General features: G+C 42.0%; 2 protein-coding genes across 5 annotated transcripts in view; one reads left to right on the top strand and one right to left on the bottom strand.

The window, feature by feature from the left end:
- Positions 1 to 2743: 2743 nt before the first annotated feature.
- On the bottom strand, positions 2744 to 22738 carry MOSPD1 (motile sperm domain containing 1). Of its 4 annotated transcripts, none has more exons than XM_067548044.1 (6): positions 22724 to 22738; positions 16384 to 16641; positions 16208 to 16283; positions 12863 to 13086; positions 6423 to 6584; positions 2744 to 3302 (listed from the first exon to the last, which is right to left on the bottom strand). In XM_067548044.1, the coding sequence occupies exons 2-6, from the start codon at positions 16535 to 16537 to the stop codon at positions 3271 to 3273; spliced, it is 648 nt and encodes a 215-aa protein (XP_067404145.1). In that variant the 5' UTR covers positions 16538 to 16641; positions 22724 to 22738; the 3' UTR covers positions 2744 to 3270. The 4 variants fall into 4 exon arrangements, with proteins under 4 accessions (XP_067404145.1, XP_067404144.1, XP_067404143.1 ...); XM_067548043.1 differs by lacking the exon at positions 22724 to 22738 and adding an exon at positions 22587 to 22681; XM_067548042.1 differs by lacking the exon at positions 22724 to 22738 and adding an exon at positions 22433 to 22643.
- Positions 22242 to 23249, top strand: part of LOC137153044 (integrator complex subunit 6-like) — a 95108-nt gene continuing 94100 nt past the window's right edge. Inside the window, exon 1 of the mRNA XM_067548038.1 lies at positions 22242 to 22280. The gene's annotated coding sequence lies outside the window, so the exon portion shown is untranslated. The remainder of the gene's footprint in view (positions 22281 to 23249) is intronic.

Consider the following 23249-nt stretch of genomic DNA (forward strand, 5'->3'; position numbering starts at 1 on the left):
TGCACCTTCGTGACATATCACGCAAGGCTGTGCCTCCGCTGCTTCCACAAGTGAGGAATTCCCTAGACTGGTGGAAAGATCAACTCATTGTCTGTGCAGCCATTCCTTTATCACCCAGCTCCTTCAGTAACTTTAACAACGGATATATCACCGTAGGGATGTGGAAATCACCTCAATGTCGTCATGATTCAGGGCAGATGGACAACTCAAGAAACCTGTCTCCACATCAATCTGTTGGAACTCAGGGCTGATAGGAATGCATGCCTTCATTTCCTACCCCTTCTCAGGGACAAATCAATAGGGTAATTATGGATAACATATCCTGCGTGTTCTAGATCAATAAAAGCGGGGGGGGGGAGGGGAGCAAGCTCTCCCATCTTTTGTGCTGAAGCCATGAAAGTACAGAACTGGTGCATAGCTGATCTGATCCAAATTTCAGAACACCACATCCGATGTTTTCAGCAGACACTTCTCACAGGACAATGAAAGGAAGCCACGCTCTTAAATTCTCCACAGCATATTCTGAAGATGGGGACTGCCAGAGGGGATGTATTATTCACGTTCTCAAGTTGCATTTTTGGTTATTAAATGCCCTATATCTTCTTTTCTCAAATCTATTTTGAATTGAAAGGCTTGTTTCCACCCTCTCTGGATGACATCAAGAAATGCACTCCCCCATTTTCTTAAAGTGATTTCACACAGGGTTTTAGTGGCTACCTGAAATGTGGTTAAAGTGAGCTATTGGGCTGATTCCCACTGTGATTCTACACTGGGAATCAGGGTAAATATTTGCTACCAATACACACCATCTCCAACAGTTCCCCCCAGAACGACTGTGCCCCAGCTCCTCAAACTTGCTTTGATGCAGTTATCTCTTGTCATCCAACTGGTAAGAGATTCTAAATCTAAATGGCAGGCATGAGTCTACATGCTCTGTTTCACTTGGAATGAAACAATTTATGTTGCCCAGGTGTCCTGTTTGAAGTCAAATTACAAACAACAAAAATGACTAAAAGTCTAGAAAACCTGACCTAGGAGGAAAGATCGAAAAAATTGGATTTGTTTAGTCTGGAGAAAAGATGACTAACGGGGGGAGGTAAGTCTTCAAGTCCATAAAAGGCTGGCTGTTACAAGGAGGAGGGTGAAATTGTTCTCATCCACTGAGGACGGGACGAGAAGTGATGGGCTTAAATTGTAGCAAACTAGATTTAGGTTAGACATTAGGAAAAACTTCCTATCAGGGTCGTTAAGCACTGGGACAAGTTAAGGAGGTTGTGGAATCTCCATTCTTGTATGCAGCGGTAGTGTAGCTATGTTGGTTCCAGGACACTAGAGAGAGAAGGTAGGTGACAGAGTATCTTTTACTGGCCCAAGTTCTGTTAGTGAAAGAGACAAGCTTTCAAAATTACACAGAACTGTTGGCAACACAAGTCCAGACCTGAAGAAGAGCTCTGTGTAGCTCGAAAGCTAACTCGAGTCACAAGTGGCTGTTGCGTCTCCTGTGGCTCTTTGTATCACATGATATTAAAAGTTTGATTTAATTATTAACCACTCAGGATGCTTTTACTATGTTATTAACCAATTGTAGTTGATAAAATAATAGTGGTCAGTCATTTTGCTGTGAGAATAATATATATAAAAACTAAATATTTCCCATCATACTGTTGAAATATGAATAGAGAGCACTATAGTAAATGAACCAAGGAATTCCACTAGTGTGGCTCTTTCGGGTAATGTTGATGGCTAATTTAGCTCCTGAACCACTGAGGTCTGAGTATCGCTGATCTAGATATTTAGTCCTGAACTAGATGCTGCGATCCTTTCCAATTCTACATTTTTATGATTCCAGGATGAGATATGCCCTCAGTGCCCTTAGAAGTTAAGCTAAAATAGTAACGTTGTTATGGACTATTTTTACAAAGACTCACTTAAAAGTCTCATTGTATAAATTAATATCCGGAGCAGCTCTCACTTAAGTACTTCAACTTCACCATCTTTTGTGCAATCACTTTTAAATAACTTTTCATCTCCACATGGTGTTTTCCTGCTGCCTATGCACAAACAGAGAGGTGACCCGTAATATGCAAGGGGAAAGGTGGTTTAATTTCCAACATATTCTTTTACACGGCTCAAGGCATGGCATATAGACCTTTCATAAACAAACAAAGATTTTTGTGAAAGAAGCAAACAGAGTAATGCTGGGCCCTAGAAAGGAAACATTAAGCTTTTCTTTCAAAGTAGACAGATTATATTTACATGGGATGTCAAACAGAGAAATTGTTTCTTTTCCAGCACGAGACAAAACAGAAATTATAAATTAATCCACACTATAAAAATCAAAGCTGAATTTCAATTTCTTGCCCTCCCCCCCCACCCCACCCCCCAAAAAAATCAAGTATGCTTGTCTAACACGTGTGTACAGAGGACCATGGCTATGTTGCTATATATTTATTTTCAGGTCATTATCAATGAAAAATGGTAAGGTATATTTCCATACTACTTTGAAGTGGGAGTCCTGGACACATGAGTTTTCTCTTGCTAGATATTATGTATCTATACTTAAATATCTTGTTACATTTGTATGTTACATGTATTTATTAAAAAATTGTGTTTTATTTAACGTTTTATGATTTATGGTTGTGATGCAAAAAAGATCTATAACTAATTCCTCAGTGAAGAAGACCCTTATACCCCATATACTTGTTAATGATGTCAGGAATTGAGAAAGTACTACTTCTCCATCTAAACTTAATGCTGTATTTATTTCATAGTTTTTAGTGATGGAATTCCAAATTCCATCTTAAATGACAAGCTTTATGTAAACTCTGATCATTCTGGTATTTATACATAAAATGTTGCTGTAAGTACAGAGGTTACCACGTAATAGAATAAACAAATGAACCTTTCAGATAGAACAGTTTGCTTTTATAGTGCTCAAACACTGATGTGAACATGGATTTAAAATAACAAATGTTACTTTAATAATTCTTTTGTACAGTAGATGTAGATATAAAAATTTCTTCAAAATAATTTCACGGATATCACTAAACATTTCATAGCTGTAACAGAAGCACCTAAGTGTGCTTGTCTTTTATTTAAAGTTATACGTAGTTAAAATATATTACACTTTTGAAAGTATTTTAAATCACTGAATAGCTTTTCTAGCATCTTAATGTGCCACATGGGAGTAAAGGCAGTCCACATTCATGATGTGACTATATAGTAAGGTAAAGTTGGGGTTTGTTTTTTTACATCCACTTATGTCATTACTCATGTCCTCAAGATAACCATGGTGATGAGACCTGAAAGACAAGAATTGAAGAACAGTGTAGTTTAACTGAATGAAATAGTCAAAGTAGAGGTCTAAAAGTTGCCTGTCACAGGCCAGAAAACAACGTAAGAGTGCATAAATCTACAGAGTGAATTTTTACATACATTTCACTTAATATTTTATAGGAGTAACTTTCAAATATTATTTAACAAAAGTTTGGCTTAATCAGAATCAACGTTTGTTTAAAATGTTGGTTCTAAAGAACTAATTGTGTCTACATCATCCAGTATGAACAGATCCAGAGACTTTAGTGCTAGAAGCTCTCTCTGTATGTTCTGCGAACAATTATGGATCAGATTGTCTGACAATTTTAACCTATTGTTGCTATTTAGATTCTGTGCAGGGACTGTCTTACTCTGCATGTACAATACTTAGCACAATGAGGCACTGTTCTTGGTTGAGGCCTTTAGGTGCTTTTCTAATATTAATGTTGCTGGCACCACCTAAACTAAGTAACGGAAACATTGTTTTCTCTTCTACTCTGCATTTAACAGCACCTTTGTCTATAGTCTGTCTCATCGACCAGTCTGACTTCCTGTCTCCTGCCATCACTCAGGTAGTGTGGGAAGTTCCCTCAGATTCTTGCCCAGCACCCATCAGCATGTGTAACGGCAGCAGAGCTATATAAAAAGGAAGGTGCCTAAATGTGTTTGGCATTGTCACTCTTCTGTCCGCTCACTGCCGAAGCCCTTCCCTAGCGGCAGGGGAGCAGAAAAAGGTTCCTAACGGGTCACACTATTTAAAGAACTGACTCACTTGACTTTTTAAAAACTAAGTTCTCTAGCACTAGTCATGCAACCATCAACTGCCCCCCGGTGTGAACGCTGAACTGCTGCCACGACATTCAAATCTGAACCGAATCGCCTCGGTTTGGGCAGATTGAGTGGTTTATTTTGTCAGACTTTGTTTGCTTGATCCTCATTTTCCTTCTGTCTCAGCTTCTGAAACAGGTAATATATTAAAAGTCCAGACCTGCAAGTGCAGAAGCACCTGGCGTTGCACTGGGGTGAACCCTGGAATTGTTCAGTAGTAACGGATAGATGGTGAAGAAAGCGGAGGCCGAAGGCGGCTAATCACGGAGCTGCAGGTAAAGTGGGGCTCCCTGAACTAAAAAATACACTTCCACTGGAATGCTCCTTAAATTCTTTGCCTCAGTACGTGTTTAAAGTCGAAGTCCACAAATAATTAACTCAGATTCCTGTATAGGGCATCTGAAGACTTGCTTGGACATTGTGAGTTTCATATCATCGAAGGTTAAAAATTAGTTACCTAATAGCTTAAAAAAAAACCTTGCTCCTGTGAAAGTACCACTGCACTGCAGAGATGTGAGCCTGAAGCCAGATAGGTCACTATGGGAAATGAAGGTGCGGGTGCTGACCTGCTGTTACCATACAATGTCGTAAGTTGTGGGTTCTATTTAAGGGGTCCAGGGTAGGTAGGTAATGGGTGGAGCCAAGGTGAGGCAGTACTGTCCCTTTGATAAACACCCCATCCATTCACAAATCTAAACTAGTTCTTCATCCTATGGCAGGCACTAGCATAGAAAGTTATGACTACCAGAACTGGAGAGAACCTGAGCTTACCAGTTAACTCGTTTCACACCACCAAATGCTGGGTTTATTTAAAAATGCACAAAGACCACCTATGCCATAGGTCAGGGCCATGTAAAGCATTTAACTAAAAAAAAAGGACCTATGAACTAAAAACAAAGACACTTTCCTCTTTCCCATCAACCCACTGAGTTGCTATAGGTATAAGCCTGAGAAGGGAAGATGCGCTATGCATGCTTTCTCCATGGCAATAGATTTACGTTTTGGAGAAGAAAGTGAAGTGTATACCAGACTAGGAATCTTTTCACTCCTATAAGAACACCCAGTTGGTGGATGTTTAAATCTAGGGATTATTAGCTCGCACCTTATCTGATCAGCTGCTGTAATCATACAGATGAGAAGAGGCCAGGACCCAAACCACATAAAACATGTAAACACCTTAAATTGTACCCAGAAGCCAGGAAGCTAATGCAGCTGTCTGAAAAACTGTATATTATCCCATTTTTTGCACTGTATTTTGCATCAGCTATAGCTTCTGAGTGGGTTTCAAGGAGAGAACACGCTGCAATCATCTAGAAGTTATAAAGTCAAGAATTACTGTGGCAAAATCCAGATCTGAAAAACAATCACCACAGCCTTGTATGCAGATGTTTTTGGCTACTGACAGCAGGTGAATTCAGATGCACATCTGGACAAAGGGTGAATAAACCACCTCAATACTGGGCACAAGGTTCACCACACAATCTGATAGAGCCTGAGTTTCTGGTTGCTTGTCCTTATTTTAGTCCTGATCTCAGCCAGGCAATGGGAAAAGCAGAGAGCGAGTCCAGTGCTACTTTCCTTTAAATCAGCACTGGTTGCTGATGAGTAACACAAGTCTCTCTCTCCATGAGGTTAAGGGGCTACCTTCTCACTCCTGCCATTTTAAGGAGCAAGTCACAGGTGTGGGAACCAGAGGACGGTGTTGCGGGTGCCCTTGTCCATTCACCCATCAGTGCAGTTCTGTTTCTCATTACTAAAAGCTAGGATAGAAGGAGGCAGCTCTTCACATTAGATCTTGTCTGGATTAGTGGGGTTGAAGAGAAGGAATTTCTAATGTCAATAGATAAGATGACAACTACAATTTTACAGTGGAGAAGTCCTGGCAGAGAATCCATAGGAAAGAGCAACGTGTTCCAGTAGTTTTCTCTGACAAATGATTGCAGTCTTCAGCAACGTAACCAGTCAGTAAATGAAGGTGTACACCCCTATATGCTAGGTTCCTGTTCTGAAAGAGACTTGTCCAGAACACTAACATTGCTAATGATGATGGCTTCTGTTTGAACCCCAGCAAGTATTACCGGGATCTTCTATGTTAAGTACAAGTGGAGATGTAACAGAATGAAATTAGTCTCAACCCTTGCCCCTGAGACATGAAAGTACATCTCCTTATCTAGCCAGTTGTGAATTTCAGAGAAGTTTCTGTGAGTCTACATTCTGGCTCCCCTAGAGACTGAAAAAAAGATGTTTTTTAAAAAAATCAACTTTTCAAAACCCCTTACCTAACACATAAGCAGCTACTAACTTTTGATTCACACTTAAATGGAGGTAGAGAGGTACCAACGATTCCACTTCCCCCGATGTCGGTAGCATTAGTGCTCCGATGCACACTATTCCCAGGAAGACTGTTAGTAAACTAGGTCCCGATGAGGCAGTTCTATTTTCTGAAAAATAAAATGGCATTCATTGCAATGAAAATCTGCTGCATTGAAACTTGAAATGTTTTGCATTATAGTGCATGTGTGAGGTGCTGCAGAACCATGAGATGTTGCATTTGTCATGCCCCTTTGGCCACCTCATCTGCCCATTTCTGCAACTCTGCTGGGATTAACTTTAACATTCCAAAGCATGAACCCTCTTTCAAACATCCTTTTTCCTAAAGGAAGACCATACAAACATGTTTCCTTCTTTCCCCTTCATTTCCCTACCTTCAGTCCCCAAATTACATTAGTGGGAGCTGCAGGATCTTTGATGCGGTGGTATGACTGTATTCTAATAGCCCATGGCACTGTCTGAGAGCTGGGAGTCCATACATTCCACTGGTATAAGGCATTCGTTTCCAGCGCTGGTAGATTAAGATAACTGTAATCATGAATACGACTTACAGAAGTGCTGTTTTGGATATATTTTAGAAAATGTTGCTTATGATCCTCTCCTCCTGATGCCTGTAGAACTAGGCTCAGAAGGAGAAGGCAGCCTGGCTTACATATGTGGAATGATGAGAAATAACACCAATCTATTTTTTTAAAATTCCTCTTAAAACATTTTACACTTGTTCCTGTAGCATAAACCAAACACACAATGTAATATAAGATTTTGCTGGCACTCACTTGGGGATGACCTGCACAACGTGTTCAAGGCTATTATATCTGTAGCCCATTTAACCCAAACATACCAATAAAACCTTTAAACAGTGGAACACCATGTGGTTTCTTTTTGGTAAATAATATTGGATTAATACTGCAGTTCTGGGGACCAACTTACAGACTTGGAGACAAAGGTATAATTAATTTATTATTTATCTAGAGCAGCGGTTCTCAACCTTTTTTTCCCCGAGTACCACTCGGGTCAGGTGCAGTCAGGTCAAGTACCACTTGACCTGACTGTACCTGACCTGAGTACCACTAGGGAAAAAAAAAAAGGGGGGGGGGGACTTTCGGCAGTGGCGGGGTTACATGGGGGGAACAATGCTCTCTGCCGAAACCCTGCCGCCATTTGCCCCTTTTCGGCGGTGGCGGGGGGGCAGAACTTGTGGAGGCGGATTTGGTGGCGCGGTACGGCTCGCATACCACCTAGCCTTCTTCGAAGTACCACCGGTTGAGAACCGCTGATCTAGAGTAATACAAAGATGTTATCTTTCTAAAATATACTGTAAAATAACGCAGTAATAAGGTTGCAGAGGGGTAGCCGTGTTAGTCTGTCTATAGTAAAAACAATGAGAGTCCTGTAGCAATTTAAAGACTAACACATTTAATTTCTGCAGGCACAAGCTTTCGTGGGCTGACGAAGTGGGTTACAGCCCACAAAAGCTTATGCCTGCAGAAATTAAATGTTAGTTTTTAAAGTGCTACACGACTCTCGTTGTTTTTTCAGTAATAAGGCTTTCTTGTGGTTAAGGCAAAGGAATAAAACACTATCCCTTATGTCTGACAGATGCATTCTGGGTGAGGTAGGTTTTCCACAACTGCTCTCTTCCCTCAGAGGAACTGTAAATATGACGTTTTGTTATGCTGCCTTTATGAAACCCTTGATATCTCTTTATATTACTAGCGAAGTGATGTTTGAATATGGTAAGAACCTCAGATGTCTGGCTCACTTTAATCATTTTATAGCTCGCAGAAGCTAAGTACCAGAAAACATAGTCAAATGGTATCAATTATTGCTTGAGCAATCGATTAATATGCAGATTCAAAGCTACCAAAAATCAAGTGCACCTATAGATACAGCTTACAAGCATGATCTCCCCTCATGGAAAAAATCTTATACTTACAATGTAACAGTGAATTATATATTAAAAGACAGCTTCTGTAATTATTCAAAACCTGTATCAGTTTAAAGGGAAAGGCATAAATAAATAACTGGGATCCAAATATAGAAGTCTGACTGGACGCCCGGCTGCAGCTAGGAGTTTGTCTTGACTAGGACAGAAGGGGCTAGTTAACGCACACCACCTAAAACTCTAGTGCAGACACAGCAAACTGTAATTAGCATCTGCTAGTTGGCAAATTGAACCTGCCTAGGTTAGTTTCAACTTGAGCAGCTCACGTCTGCATTAGAGCTATAGAACATGCTAGCTAACACAGTCTTAGAGAAAACACCCCCCTTTACCCTAATCTAAATGTACCAGAGAAGACGAGGAAGCAGAAATGGGCAGGTCATTTTTTTTTTTTTTAAATCTTTTACATACAGCCAAGAGGTTGTGACTATTCCTTTCAGGTGAGAACATTGCAACCATCATCCACGTCCGTCACCTTCAGATTCGATGACTAACATGCACTACATAGAGCTACTTTACAGCCATCGAGAAACTGACGCTGGCGCAGAATGCAGCAGACACTTGGTAAGTAGAGTACTTTACCTCACGCTTACTAAACCAGCACACCTGTACTGGCTGCTATTGGTTTCTGGATGAATTTTAAGGTGCTGATATTGACTTACAAAGCCCTAAATGTTTTAGAAGCTGAGACTGCCTCTCTCCGTGTGCCACTAGAGCTGACACCAGCAGAAGCCTATGCTAGTGTAAACGAGATGGGTCTGTTGGCTGGACATTCTTAGTGAGGGCTCGGCCGTGTTGGAATTCACTCCACCACTTGGTCCTGGATTAAATGGCCTTCAGGGCACACTGCAAACTACATTTTTCCCCAGGCACTTAAGTGTGGGATAAGGGTGGGGGAGAGAACGGGCGCTTGGAAGTTACCTATCTTGCTGTTGGTGGATTATACTGAATTTTACTGCTGTGCTTTTGGGGTATTCTTTGCGACGTGCTGCCCACTTAAGAGGGTACCTAAAGTGTATGGCTAGTTGTCCTTTTGAGCATTTGTACAAATCTAGAGAAAAAACCCCAAAATGAATAATCAGGGCTCCATCCATGCTGAACATGCTTCTGGGCGGCATGCAAACACTCCACGAGCATCCTGCATTGGGGGAGGCTGCTCCCTGATCTGAGACGGACAGACACTTGGAATTTGGCTTCACAGTGCTGTCCACGCCCATCCTTCTCCCAGCGGTGGAGTCTGACTGCCCAGCACTCTTGCTACAGACCTGGCAATGGGATGTTTCAGCCATGCTTGGGGGATGCGCCAAGCACAAACTCCATTCCCTGGCTGACCGTCAGCAAGGGAAGAATATTTAAAGAGGCTGCACAGTCTGAAGAAGTCCCCCTTTATTTACAACTCCAGAACAGAGCTCAGCCAGAGACAGGCAACAGGCTCCCTTAGGCCAAAAAAGCCCCATCCCCCGCTTCCCAGGGTGTCAATTGTGATCAAGAGAAAAGAGTAGAACTGGCATGTCCCTCCCCATCCCACACCTCCTGAAAGAGTGCCAGTTTAAAGACGCTCCCCACCACTAAATGGGTAGGAGCCCTGATAATTATCCCTGTTCAGTGATCAGGGTGAAGAGGCCCCTACCCTGTATAAAAGGTTTTGATTTTAAACTAAAACCTCAGCACTGTCTTCCTCCCTCCCCTGATGGAGCTGCACCTGCAGTATGGTTATATAACAACGCTAATCCAGTAGGGACCAGTGATTCAGCCACTAGTGACCATTTTCTAGTAACACACAAGGTCTAATGTTGCCAAAAGGGGATGCAGACACGGCTAGGACTCCATTCTTAGCACACCTTACTGGTCGTAGCACAGTAGGTAGGTAACTGTTCAAAGGCTCTAGAAACACGCTGAAATAGCTTTTTGCCTTTTTTTTTTTTTTGAGTTGCTAATATGAGGTCTGAAAGATCTTTACACTGAACCTTTACATCTATTAACATTTAGCCAAGTTTTATACCTAGTTTTTTAAAGTATGGATTCAAAGCATACATGGAAATGGCTCCTGTTTTCTAAACTGATTTTGCATTTCTCAGAGGGATGCTGGCAATGCTGGTCCCATTTTAACCCTACCACTCAGATGTTTTTAGTTTGCATTCTCTCATCATCCTGTTCCTCTGCTCTGGCTGCTCCATTCTTGTTAGTAGATACGGTGTGGTAAACTAGATTCTTATGCACTGGAATGGCCATACTGCAGCAGACCAATGGTCCATGTAATCGAATAATCTATTTCAAACAATGCCCTGTACCAGATGCTTCAGAAGAAGGTACAAGGAATCCTGTAATGACATAGCCTGACCATAGTGCAGTTTCTTCCTAACCTTCATCAGTTAGTGGTTGATTTATAACCTGAGGCATACGGGCTCATGTATGAGCCTGATTCAAACCCCACTGAAGTCAGTGGAAACTTGTCATTGGGTTTTTGGGATCAGACCCTAAATCTTTTTTTTTCTTATACTATCAAGTGGGAACATCCATGGTTATAATCTTTTTTGTTTAAATTGTAACTGAAGAACACAACTGTCCCCTGCCAATTTGGGACTTACATCATCATGTATGAACAGTTGGTGACAGTTTTGTTTTAACAAGAGGAATTCTCTCAGGTAGCACATTTCAGGAAAGATGTGGACAAACTGGAGAATGTCCAGAGGAGAGTAACAAACATGATTAAAGGTCTAGAAAACACGACCTATGAGGAAAGACTGAAAAAATTGGGTCTGTTTAGTCTGGAGAAAAGAAGACTGAGGAGCAACGTGATAAGAGTTTTCAAGTCCATAAAAGGTTGTTACAAGGAGGAGGGTGAAAAATTGTTTTCATGAACCTCTGAGGATAGGACTAGAAGCAACGGGCTTAAATGGCAGCAAGGGAGGTTTAAGTTGGACATTAGGAAAAACTTCCTAACTGTCAGGGTGGTTAAGCCCTGGAATAAATTGCCTGGGGAGGCTGTGGACGCTCCATCATTGGAGGCTTTTAAGAACAGCTTAGACAAACACCTGTCAGGAATGGTCTAGTTATTATTACATAGTCCTGCCTTGAGTGCAGGGACTGGACCAGATAATCTGTTGAGATCCCTTCCACTCCTACACTTCTTTGATTCTATGCAAAGTTACTTAGAGTGGGATTCACAACGGGACTTAGTCGTTCTCTCTCTCTGGCCCAATGTATAGTTAACTAATAAAGTGGACAGCTTCAGTAGGAGCAATCTGCCCCACAATATGATTATGGCATTCTCTTAGGGAGTGGGAGACCCAAGTTAAAATCTCTGTTCCAGGTTGTGGGCGGAGAACATGAATCCAAGTCTCCCACATCCTGGGTGAGCGCTCTAATCACTGGGTAAAGGTTGTAAGGGAGGCCCTGCCATCACCAGTTTGTATGGGTTTTCATGCCCTAAGCACACCTACCAGACTGGGCCCTGGAGGCAAGAGAAGGCCTATTTTGCCTATTTGCTTAGGTATGAGTTAGGCACTGAGCTGCTGAACAGCGTCAGCACGTGAATGGTGGAAACACAGGTGCCATGGGATTCTAGGCACCTACAAGGGCAGGTGGTAGCTGAGCAGGGGTTTCATGTAAGCCAATGGCGCCTAAATGTTGGATTTAGATGCTTAACTGCTACTTTCCGCACTTAAGTCATCCTTGTACATCCTAGCCTTTTCTCTAATTAAGCTGTCAGAAGGATTGGGGGTGAAAGGTTCATTTTCAGCCAGACTAAGTAAAGATTAAAATTTTGTTTTAGAAGACAACAAAACAATCAATGAGTTAACAAGCCTTCTCGCCACCCCTCGTTAGGTGTAGAGCTCATGCTTCAGTCATGGCTGTTGGTACATCATCTACTCTCTATGCTACTGCATGTGCATAGGAGGTATTCGTAACTCCACTTTTCTGTGCATTTAAAAGCTAAAAGAACAAGACACACACCAAGTGCCATGTGCAGAAAGAGTTTGGCTGTATCTGCTGCTGGTCAGGAGGTGGAAGATTAAAGTTTTGAAACAGACCAAAATATATCTGGAGACACGCTTTGATAGAATAAGTTAGTCTCTGAGGGCATGGTCTTGCAATCCTTTTGCAGCCACAGATTCCACTGAAGTCAGTGGGAATTTGCTTGTGTAGTGGGATTGCAGGATTGGACCCTTCAAAGATACAAATGAACAAAACTCCAGATAGTAAATGAGATGTTAGGGTCACATGGTAGTTTACAGCTCTCTTGTTTGACTAAAGAGGACCTAAGCAGACAGTAATACCATGATTCTGGAGCACCACTCTGAAGAATAAGCCGTGCGCTCTTACAAGAAAGTAAAAAAAGGGAGATAATTTAGAATATTTTTCTTCTAGAGTCACCTCTTTCCAGTCATTTCAGCTGTACCAAACTGTTTGATCCAGAAGAGGGTTAGGTAAGACATTAACTACCTGATTGACACAAAGTCTGCTCAAAAAAGACACTTTCAGCCAGGTGTTCTTTAATTCTTTTTTCCTCTTCTTCCTTTTGCTGTTGCTCTTTCGCTGATGGAAGTAGCGTAGCAATGACCTCTTTTCGCCCTAATGCTTTCCTCTGGCTTTGCTCAGACACTTGTAACCGGAATTTGTCTATCACGCCATAGTGACAAGCCCGAACGTCTCTGTGACGAATCACACTGTAGATTTAAAAAAAAAAATTGTCAATTTTTATGCATGTTCTTTCAGAAGCTTAAAGTAATTATATTAACAGTACGAATACTCTAGTATTAGGGGAATCTTCAAAAGCAAAAACCAATCACTAAGAGTTCCAGCTAGATATGTAGTTAAATTTCAGTGGATCTTTTCACTGCTCTGTGGATACATTTCTTACATTTTGTTTAGAAACCTGCAACTAACTTTGCATGGGCAGATCCCTGCATTTCTGCTGAGCCTCATTCGAGAGGTTCATCTTCATGATTTCAACTGCAGGACGGGGGTCAGGAAACTCCTATTATGCCCACAATTACTAACTGAGCACCCAAAATGATGCAGTTCTCTGGTACTTCACGTCAAAAGTCTCATACAGGACTCAAATAGCAGAATTTAACTTAACTAAATTCAGCACCTCTTCCATATCTTTCTTCTATGAACAGTAGTTTGTTCACTTGGGTAATCACTGTAGTTATAAATCATTATGAAAATGCATGTGTACCTAGTTCTAAAATCCCACATTATTTAGCCACCATAATGGTTATTTTGGAGCAATTTCAGTCTCTTGGGTTAATATGCACTGTAACTCTCCCCCCCCCATATGACCATAAAAACCTTTTCAGAGATATTAAGAGCTACTAAGAGAAAATACGTATTTAAGCCACTTAGCTCCAGGAAATGTGCAGTCTGACAAGTTTCAGCCCAGAGCAAGTTGCAAACTCCAAAGAATAAAGGCTTTTAACTACACTGGCACTGGATGGTGCCATTTTAACACTGTTCCAGGAAACTGATCTCCTGAGCATTATAATACTGCATAAAAAACCCCCACAACTTCTGCATTTTGGACCGAATTTTAAGAAACTGGATTCAGTGACCACATTAAGTTACCCACAAAGACTTGTTATCAAAATAGTGGGTATACTTAAAATTAACATGTAGTTTAAGTAGGGCTTTCAAAAGGGAATAGAAAATGACAGAGGTTTGAAATACATCAGCCTGTAAACCATATGCTTATTAAATATAGAAGTATCTTCATAACCTTAGAAGCAAATGAGTTTGGCCATGATGGAGTTTCACTAAGTAAATTTATTTCAACTGTGGCTAGGCAACTGCCATCTGGTGAAGAGTAGATCACTGAGCAATGAAGTTTTGATCCTGCACTCCTTATTCAGGCATGTGCTTTTGCTTAGGTCAGAACTGCAGCTTCAAACCTTTGATTTTTATTTTAAGACTTCTTGTGTTGCTTTAAATTATTTTCTATTGTTGGTACCATGCTTCGAAGCATCAGCATAAGCACAGCATTATATAAAGATTCTGTTTGAGCATACACAGTTCCTGTCAAGCAAATAGATGTTTCTCTGCAGACCCATATAAACAGACACATTCTCCTGTTTCTTGCTGGAGAGCCACTGCATAATTAGAGGCTCTGTAGAAGATCAGTGTATCTGGCAAAGGGCCATATGTATACAGCACAGTTCATATCCTACCCTCACAGCAATCAACATAGTTCCAATAACGTTACCCATATCGAGAGTCCATCCCCCAAAAAGGGGATGTTGCTGGAAAAAAATATTCTTGGAGACCTAACTAAGGAAACTAATATTTTCTGAGATGGACCCAAAGGTAATCAAACAAAATTCTATAAAGATCAGCTAGAGATCAGAATGACTCAATGAATTACAGCAACATAAACATTCTATGCACTGCTATGTGTTGACTAATCATTTCTGTGCCTTTCACAGGTTGCTGTCCCTACCCACTGATGCTTTTTAGTGGGAGTGCCAGTTGGCTGCACCCTTGAGATTCCCAATCATTCCTGCCACAGTACTGGATTGGCTCCTCATATCAGAGTAGTGTCATTTCCTTTGCAGAGGACGAATAGTTCATTACAAGTAGGTCTTTTGTTAATGGCATTTATTGGCCAGAAAATCCAAAAAATGCTTTTTGGCATTAGTAAATATATCATCAGAAATCCCCATTTCCTTTTTCTTTATATTTTTCTGCACATTTCCTGCTCCTCAGGCACACAATGCAGATTTGAAGTCATGTACATCAGCATGAAGCTAACATACAGAAGGTGAAACACGTCAGGCTATTTTGCATTAAATTAATATTTACCAATTTGTTCTGCCCTGAATTACAGAAGTCAATACTGATATAACATGGTTAAAGCAAAAAACTAGAAGCTTTATTTAACACTTGGGGCTTTTGAAGGTAATGCTTAACTGTCCATCAGCCCTTCTCTGTGAGTGAGTTGGGATCTAGGAAGGATAAACTTTTTTTTTTTTTTTTTTTTTTTTAATGGTAGGCAAGAGCATCTTCACTGAAAGGACAGCAGGAGTATACTCACTGTGTTCCATAGCCCATGGAAAGCATGCACATTAGAATTTCACGGATTCTCACTTTGCCAATCTGCAAATAATTCTCACCAAAAAATCCCAAATTGCTGGTCTCACTCATCTTAGCAAAAAACCCAATAGCAAAGTATTCTAGTGTGGTTCATATGACTAAGACTGTTACTTTTACAAAAATATACCATAGGATGTACTTATTGGCACTCTACTATTGTTTATTCATACTCACACAAGCAAAGAAGTGCACCTATCTAATGCCCCTGCAATAAATGACTAAAACAGGGGAAAAAAGCCAGCAGAACACAGAACGATGATGATTTTAAGAGTTCCGTACACTTACCAAAAGAAATTTACAACCTAAATGTTGTGATTCAGTGCCTTGATCCATTGTTTGTTTACTTTTCTTGCTAATTCATAAAGTTTTAGCAACATGCAATGTGTTTCTGCTGGTTAATATAACTTTGAGGTTCTACCAGATTGAGGCAGGAACACACTTTATATATTGAAGTATTTAATTTTATCTGGCTAATTTAGAATTACCAAGCAACTTGCTTAGGCACTCAGATATTCTAACGTTCAACCCAATGTGAATGATATAGTAAAAGCTTCATAAAGAGTGAATAGAGGTTAACATTTTCTGTAGTGTGGTTAAAAATGTGCCTTTTAAATATTAGCTGACGTTTAGATATACAATTAACTCATTTAGTTATTCAAATGTTCTACAGTTAGGGAGAACTGAGCTATTTTTACTTACATATCAACACAACACTGAGGCTTCACTGCACCTGCAGCATCGACAACAACATATTTATTTGGAGTTGTACAAAGAACTGAAATGAAAAGGACACTGATAGTTACATGGTATAAACCAGCCACAATGCAAATTTTAATAAACAGATTTCAGTATGAATTTTAACCTAAGAAACCCACCTTTGAATTTTAAGGCAAACTCATAGGGATTATATAGAGTCAACACCTGTTTGTGTGTTGACTGGTCATCTGCATAAAATATAAGCTCCGTAGGAAACACAAAAACAGGAAGATTTCCTTCCACTAACTCTGGCTGTCTTTTTTGTTGCTGCATTGGCACCGAATCCCTCCTGCTGCTTCTTCTGTTCTTATGATTTTGTATCCCACACAGATTTCTGGGTTTTAGTCATTTAAGAATTCCAAAGCATTTTGGCAAGTCTGCAGAAGAAAGGAAATGGAATGATGATTGTGTTTGTTTTCACAAGTCCACAGAACTTAATCAGACAGCAGCATTTGACATTTTGGTTTTGAGTTTGTTTGTAATTATTTTAACTGCCTTCAAAAATGTTTAAGCTAATATAACTGTACTCTTCTTTGACATTTTGTTTACGTCCATTTTAAAAAAACTGCTATAAAGTGAATATGCACTCCTTTCATTATTATTGTTTATATTGCTGTAGTGCCTTAGTCATGGACCAGAGACCCCACTGTGCTAAGAGCTTGAGGAACACAAAGACAGGCCCTGCAGCAAAAAGGCTATAACCTTAGTATCAGACAAGAGGCAACAGCTGGATGAAGACAGACAGACAGACAGACAGGGGAATACAAGGAAACAATGAGACAATATTGGTCCGCACGACAGCATACCAGCGGACTAATCAAAACATCCCAGGGTACAGTACAATATGTTATGTGCCGTTCATGTTTGTATATGAACCATGTCACAGTGCAAAGATTCAGAACAAAAGAATCAGGAAGACCGTCATTCTTTGCCTAATTGCACCTTTTTAAATTTGAAGTCTGATCATAATAGGATTTCAACATAAAAGCAGTGAATTAAAAATCAAGTAGGATGTATAAGACATTTGTCATTATTCAATAGTACAGGCTAGGTTTTGGATTTTTCATCACATTTACTGAAGCTAAATTTGTAGTCATTATTTAAGTTGATACAAAGAATAATTGTTTTCCCCAGTGTGTAACCAAATCATCTTTTTTCTCTGGATTTTTCAGGTTCATTTCTGGACTCTCAATCCAAATAAAACAAAAATAAAAATCCCACAAACTGTTCATACCACACTCCCAAATGTAATTTATAAGATAAAAATTAAGGCCCCAATCCTGCAAAGACTTATACAGATTCTTGCCTTTACGCACTAAGTAATTCCACTGAAGTCAACAGGACTATTCACAGTGCATAAAGTTAAGCAGGTTTTTAAGCAGGTCTTTGCAGAATTGTGGCCTAAAATAGTATTTCAAGGCTAATAGCCTCATGAGGACACCAGGAGCCTGACTGCAGACTCTTAGGCTGGGTGTACACTAGGAAATTTTATTTTAAAAAATATCCCACTTGTGCTGTCACCTATGGAGGTAGCATACATAAGGCTCCCAGTGATTTCCAACATTGCATCACATCATCAACTTGGGCCCTGTCTACACTTACCTGTGAGATTCGGCGGCAGTTGACGGGAGTTACGCAAAGAACGCAAAAACTTTGCGTAACTTCTGTCGACTGCTAAGCTTCTCTTCTGCGCTCCCTCTGCACTGTGCTGTGCTGTTTTTGTAGCTGGTCTTAGTACGTCGATTTCTGGATTGACTGAGTGGGTCTGCACTAACCGCTCAGTCGATCCAGAGAAATCCATCTGATGGCGGCGAATTTGCCACCGTCAGTGTAGTCATAGCCTAAACCTGTTGCACCAGTGGTAATTTTGTTTCTGGAATTACCTAGTGCAGGCACAGCCCTAAATCTATTACATTAAGAAATGCCTAATTTTCTGTTTTAAGTCATGAAATTACAATTCAGCGTGTCAGTACTTTATATTTGAGCTCATTTTCACAAAACTGATTCCTGAAAATCTGAGAGAGATAAAACGGATACTGCATGCACTACCAGATGTGCAGATTTTAGTTCTGGTTCAAGATGTAAAAACTTTTAAATTCTCCAAGAGTAGATGCATATTGTCCTTCCCAAGGACTGATGGTTCTTATTCCAGTATATTTTTCCCCCAAGATCCAATCTCCCTTCAGAATCCAGGATTACTTTCCAGTAGACTAGAATGCTAATTATCTTCTTTTGAAAACAAATCCCTGATGATAATATTCCTGACTGATGTTACAGTTCTTTTTCAAAACCCTTTTTAACAAGGCTACATATCAGCAAATGGCAATTTGAATTCTGAGCTCTTCTCAGAATTTTGGTAAATATTTTTTGTTTCAGAAGAGATGAATAAGCTCTGCAATTACTTTGCACAGCAAATCTAATTAGTAGAACTTGAGTATCTTAATGTGCTATTGCTAAATAATATTCACTGATTCATTCAAACATACAAGAACTGTATCAGGGTCTAACTTGAAAGAATGCCAGCTCACAGGAATACAAAACTGTTTTCAAATAAACTTTCTTACAGGCAACAGAGGAGAGAATTCTAGGATGAACTAATTACAGTGCAATATGTAGTAAGCAATTCAAGAACATAAGAAATAAGATATTAAAAGTTCTCATTAATATAAAATCTACATATATGCAATGGCTAAACTGCACAAAATATTTTTAATGGTTTTAGTAAATATACTTTGTTCTTACTTACTACATTACTGAATAACTAATAGAAAATATATTTTTGGATATTTTAAAATATCTTATTGGATTATAAAATTCCAATAAATTTGATTTTTTATTTTTCAACATTACACTTTATTATTGTTTCTTTTTAACACTTGCAATGGATTCATTGCAGATTCCCTGATTCTATCTCAACTCCAGATGTCATGTGGGGTTTTATTGTTTGTTTTAAAATATACATATGCATCATGTTGTTGCTTCCACTTGTCATTTATTGGCTGGGTAAAGAGTTATTATTCAAACTGATACCAATGGAAAGTGCTAAATTTTCACCAATATGAACGAGTAAGACCTAGAAACTTTTGTGGCATAGCAACATCAGTTAGGGGGAGGGGGAGAGTGTGTGTGCGCGCGTGCGTGCGCTGGCAAAAGCCTTCATGTTGATAGAGTTATACCCGCATAAAACTATAACATATTATGCTTGCTGAATCAGTATAAACTATACTAGGAAAAGCACTTTTTATAAGATACATCTAAACAAGAAAGGTTTGCTGGTATAACTATAATAATACCTAGGTCTTTCATCAGTAGATTTCAAAGAGCTTTATAAAAGAGGCCTATAACAGCAAACCTCCTTTGAAGTCAAAGTGACTAACAGTGCATAAAGCTAAGACCGGGCCTAAATCTTCGCAGGATCAGGGCCTAAGGCTGCAATCCTGCAAACCAATCCACACAGGTGGACTCCTGCAGCTGCCTGGAGCCTCAGTGATGTCAATGAGATTCTGCAGGTGCAGAGATCCACTTGCACACCTCATCTCATCTTAGCAGTGTTAGCTGTTTTGCCAACAGACGAAGTGTAACAGCCACTCTACACCGATGACTTTCCAGCTCAATAAAGAATTCTTCCTCCACAGAGTAACTAAAAGTACACTGTGTCATGACAGCACTAGTTTGCCAGCATTTTCTTCAGAAACCCCTTTTCATAAGAGATTTTAACTTGGCAGAGAAAAGCTGGAATAAAATAGAACATTTCTCCAACCCTATAACTTTAATTTTTTGGCTATTTCTTAGTTTACTAATAAACAGTGAAAATAAAATCAGGAGACTTTCACATTTAAGATTCTGTTCTATTCTCTGTTCTTATAACCAGCTCATCACCATGGTTCCTGAGCATATTCTATGCTCTTTTTTTGTATTCAGGACTACAAATGGCTTCTTTTTAAAGGAGGAAATTGGGTAAGCAGTTTATTCAGAATAATGAGCTAATCTCTTTATAACAGACCTAATATGTGCAGTACTTTTCCTGAGATTTCTAAACTGTACATCTGACTTAAGAAATCTGTTACAGTGTAGTATGTACAAGGCTTTGCACTGGAGCTATCATCTACTAGCTAAATGATGTATATTGTAAAACTCTTCCCCACTGATATATTCAAACTGTGTCAAGTTCCAAAATATGATCAAGATATTGATATATTTATTATGTATTTACACAGTAAGACACAGTCCCCTTCAGAATCATTATGGACTAAAAGATAAAACAATCTTAGAAATTCTTGTCTTTTCAGATATGTCAAGAAAGCCAATACAGTTTGAGATTCACATTAAGGATTAGCATAAGATTCCAACAGCTTTATCATTTATTTGTATCAGAGTAATTTTAGATGGCCTTAATATATATCTACACGATCTATATGCTAACTCTCCCTTCCAAATAATTACATGTAGTTTATCTAGAACAAGAAGTCAGGATGGCTCCATTCTACTATTTCTAGCTGTCATTGACTCACTGTGCGAGTTTGAGCAAATTAGTTAACCTCTCTGTGCCTCAAATTGTTAGTCTATAGAGGACTCAATTCAGCAACATACTTAAGTGTGTGTATAGTCCCATTTCAATCTATGGGTCTACTTGCAGGCATATTTTGTAGAAAAGGAACTAAACTGGTTGTACTAGTATTTACCAACCTATCTCACAGGGCATTCTGAAATGTAATTAATACTTGCAAAGTGCTTTGAGATCAGATAATCTCAGAGTATTATCTATTACATCATATTAATGAAATAATGGTAGCATGATTTATTGTGTTCGTTTTTATAAGTTTCTGGGGAGATTCTTTGTTAAAAGATTTTTAAAGAATGACTACTAAACATTAAACTTGGATAAAATTAGCTAAGTCACAAAGACAAAAACAAGGACATTCTATATAACACTGGTGCAGTTTCTGATCCATTTCGTTGCAGTTAGGTAATGCAGAATTTTCAATCAAGTAAGTCAACCTTCATCTGAATTTCCTTATTTTTATGGTGCTTATCTAATTTTCATCTAAAAGTACCACGTTATTTTCCCCTCAGGTCAGGTAAAGCTGTCAATGCAGGGGGGAAAAAATGGAAGCATCTGTGAGAAACTGACTTTTGAGTTGGGCTAAGTGGGAAAACAAATTATTTTTCCTAAATGTACTAACAGAAACAAAGAGATTCCATCTTGGCCAATCCTTTGTGTACCACTGTCCTTAAAATTGTTCCTGGAGTAGGAGTGGATCTTATTGTAAAGCCTCGGCTGAGGCCGGAGTCGAAGGGGAAGTATTGGCACACACCCCAACTTTTTCAAAACCTTGTCCACAAGCCCAGGGAGCAGCAGAGCTATGGCACGATCAGCTCTTGCCCCGAGCTGTGTATGGCACCATCAGCTCTTGCCCCGAGCTGTTCTCCACCCCTTCGAGCGCTGCCTACTCCGGTGCCGGTGTAGACACAGCCTGCAGCTCCCAGCAGCTGAGACTCGATGTTCTGGAGGGGGGGCGAAGAGAGTAAAACACGGTCGCACAGTTGAGGAGGGTTTCCAGGCCTCTCGGCCTTGCACGGTGGGTCGGGTCAGTGGGGTGACCCCCCCCAATCCCTTGAGGCCGCTCCAAGGTGGGCTGGGCTGCTGCTGCTCCCTGCACCTGTGGAGCCGCTCGGGGCCTGCGGCAGGCCGGAGCCGGGGTCCAGGCGCTGGCCGCAGTTGCGGCTCCCGGCCGGCTCGGGGGCAGGTAGGCAGGCAGGCTCCGGAGCTCCCCCGCGCGGGGCCCGGCGGCGGCTCCACGTGGCGCGGCTCACGTGAGCGTGTTGACAGCCGCCGGCCGAGGGTGACGCCGGGACCTGTCAATAGCCGGGGGGGGGGGGAGGGAGGGCGGAGGAGAAGGAAGCGGCCGGGATGGGGGGTGGGGGGGCGTTCGCTGCTCCACGGACACAGCCCGACGCGAGGTCCCAGCCGCACCGGGGGAGGCCCGGCTGCAACGAGCGGGGAGGCGCCGGGGCGGTAGGACACCTCCCCTCCCCCCCGCCGCGAGCCCGGCTGCCCCCCTCCCCCACACGGGGCGCCCGCAGCGCCTCAGCGGGGATCCGAGCTGCCCGCTCCGGCGGCCGCCTCAGGCCGGGAGCCCCCCGGTCCCTGCCCCGCCACTCACTCACGGGCAGCGGGGATCTCGCCGAGCCCGGCCCGTCAGGAGCGGGGATCGCAGCTCGCCGCCGCCGAGCCCGGCCTGTCCGGGGCGCCGAGCCTGCCCCGCAGCTCGCCTACTGGGGCCCGCGGCCCCCCTCAGACCTTGCCGGCTGCCGCACTCACCCCTCGGGGCCCGCCGGGTGCTGCTTCGCCGGCTGCCTGCGGAGCCCCTTTGTCAGCACCCCGCCCCCCCCCGCCCGACACTGCAGGGAGCGTCGTCGCTATGGCTGCCGGGATCGTGGCTGACTCGCCCCCCCCACCTCCGCTCCGACTGACGTCACGGGCCGGCTCGCGCTCCGTCCTGCTGCGCTGTCCTCTTCGACCGTTCGTCCGGCGCGCGCGGGGCGGGGGGGGTGCGGCTCCTCGGCCCGGCCCGGTCACCGGGAGCCTCTTCCGCCGTCACCCGCTCGCCCCGCCCCCTCTGGCGCGGTGAGGGCCCCGGGCTGACACCCTCTTCCCCCCCCCCCCCCCCCCCGCCGGTCTCCCCCCCTGGGCTGACACTCTCTCCCCCCATGGTCCCCCCTGGCTCCGGGCTGACACCCTCTTCCCCCCCCAGTGCCCTGGGATGACACCCTCTTCCATCCCCCTCCGACACCCCTTCCCCCCTTCCCCCCCTGGGATGACACCCTCTTTCCACCCCAGCGCCCCACCCCCCGCCCCAAGCTGACACCTTCTTCCCCCCCCCCCCCAGGCCTCCCCAAGCTCACTAGGGACAGTCTCACTGACCTCCTGCAGCGGGCAGGGCGTCCCCTGTCATCTATGTGGGTGTGTGACCCGGCCGGGTAT

This window comes from Emydura macquarii, unplaced genomic scaffold (assembly GCF_026122565.2).
Source record: "Emydura macquarii macquarii isolate MOO-44397 ecotype Brisbane River unplaced genomic scaffold, CSIRO-AGI_Emac_v2 contig_1253, whole genome shotgun sequence".
Taxonomy (NCBI): Eukaryota; Metazoa; Chordata; order Testudines; family Chelidae; genus Emydura; species Emydura macquarii.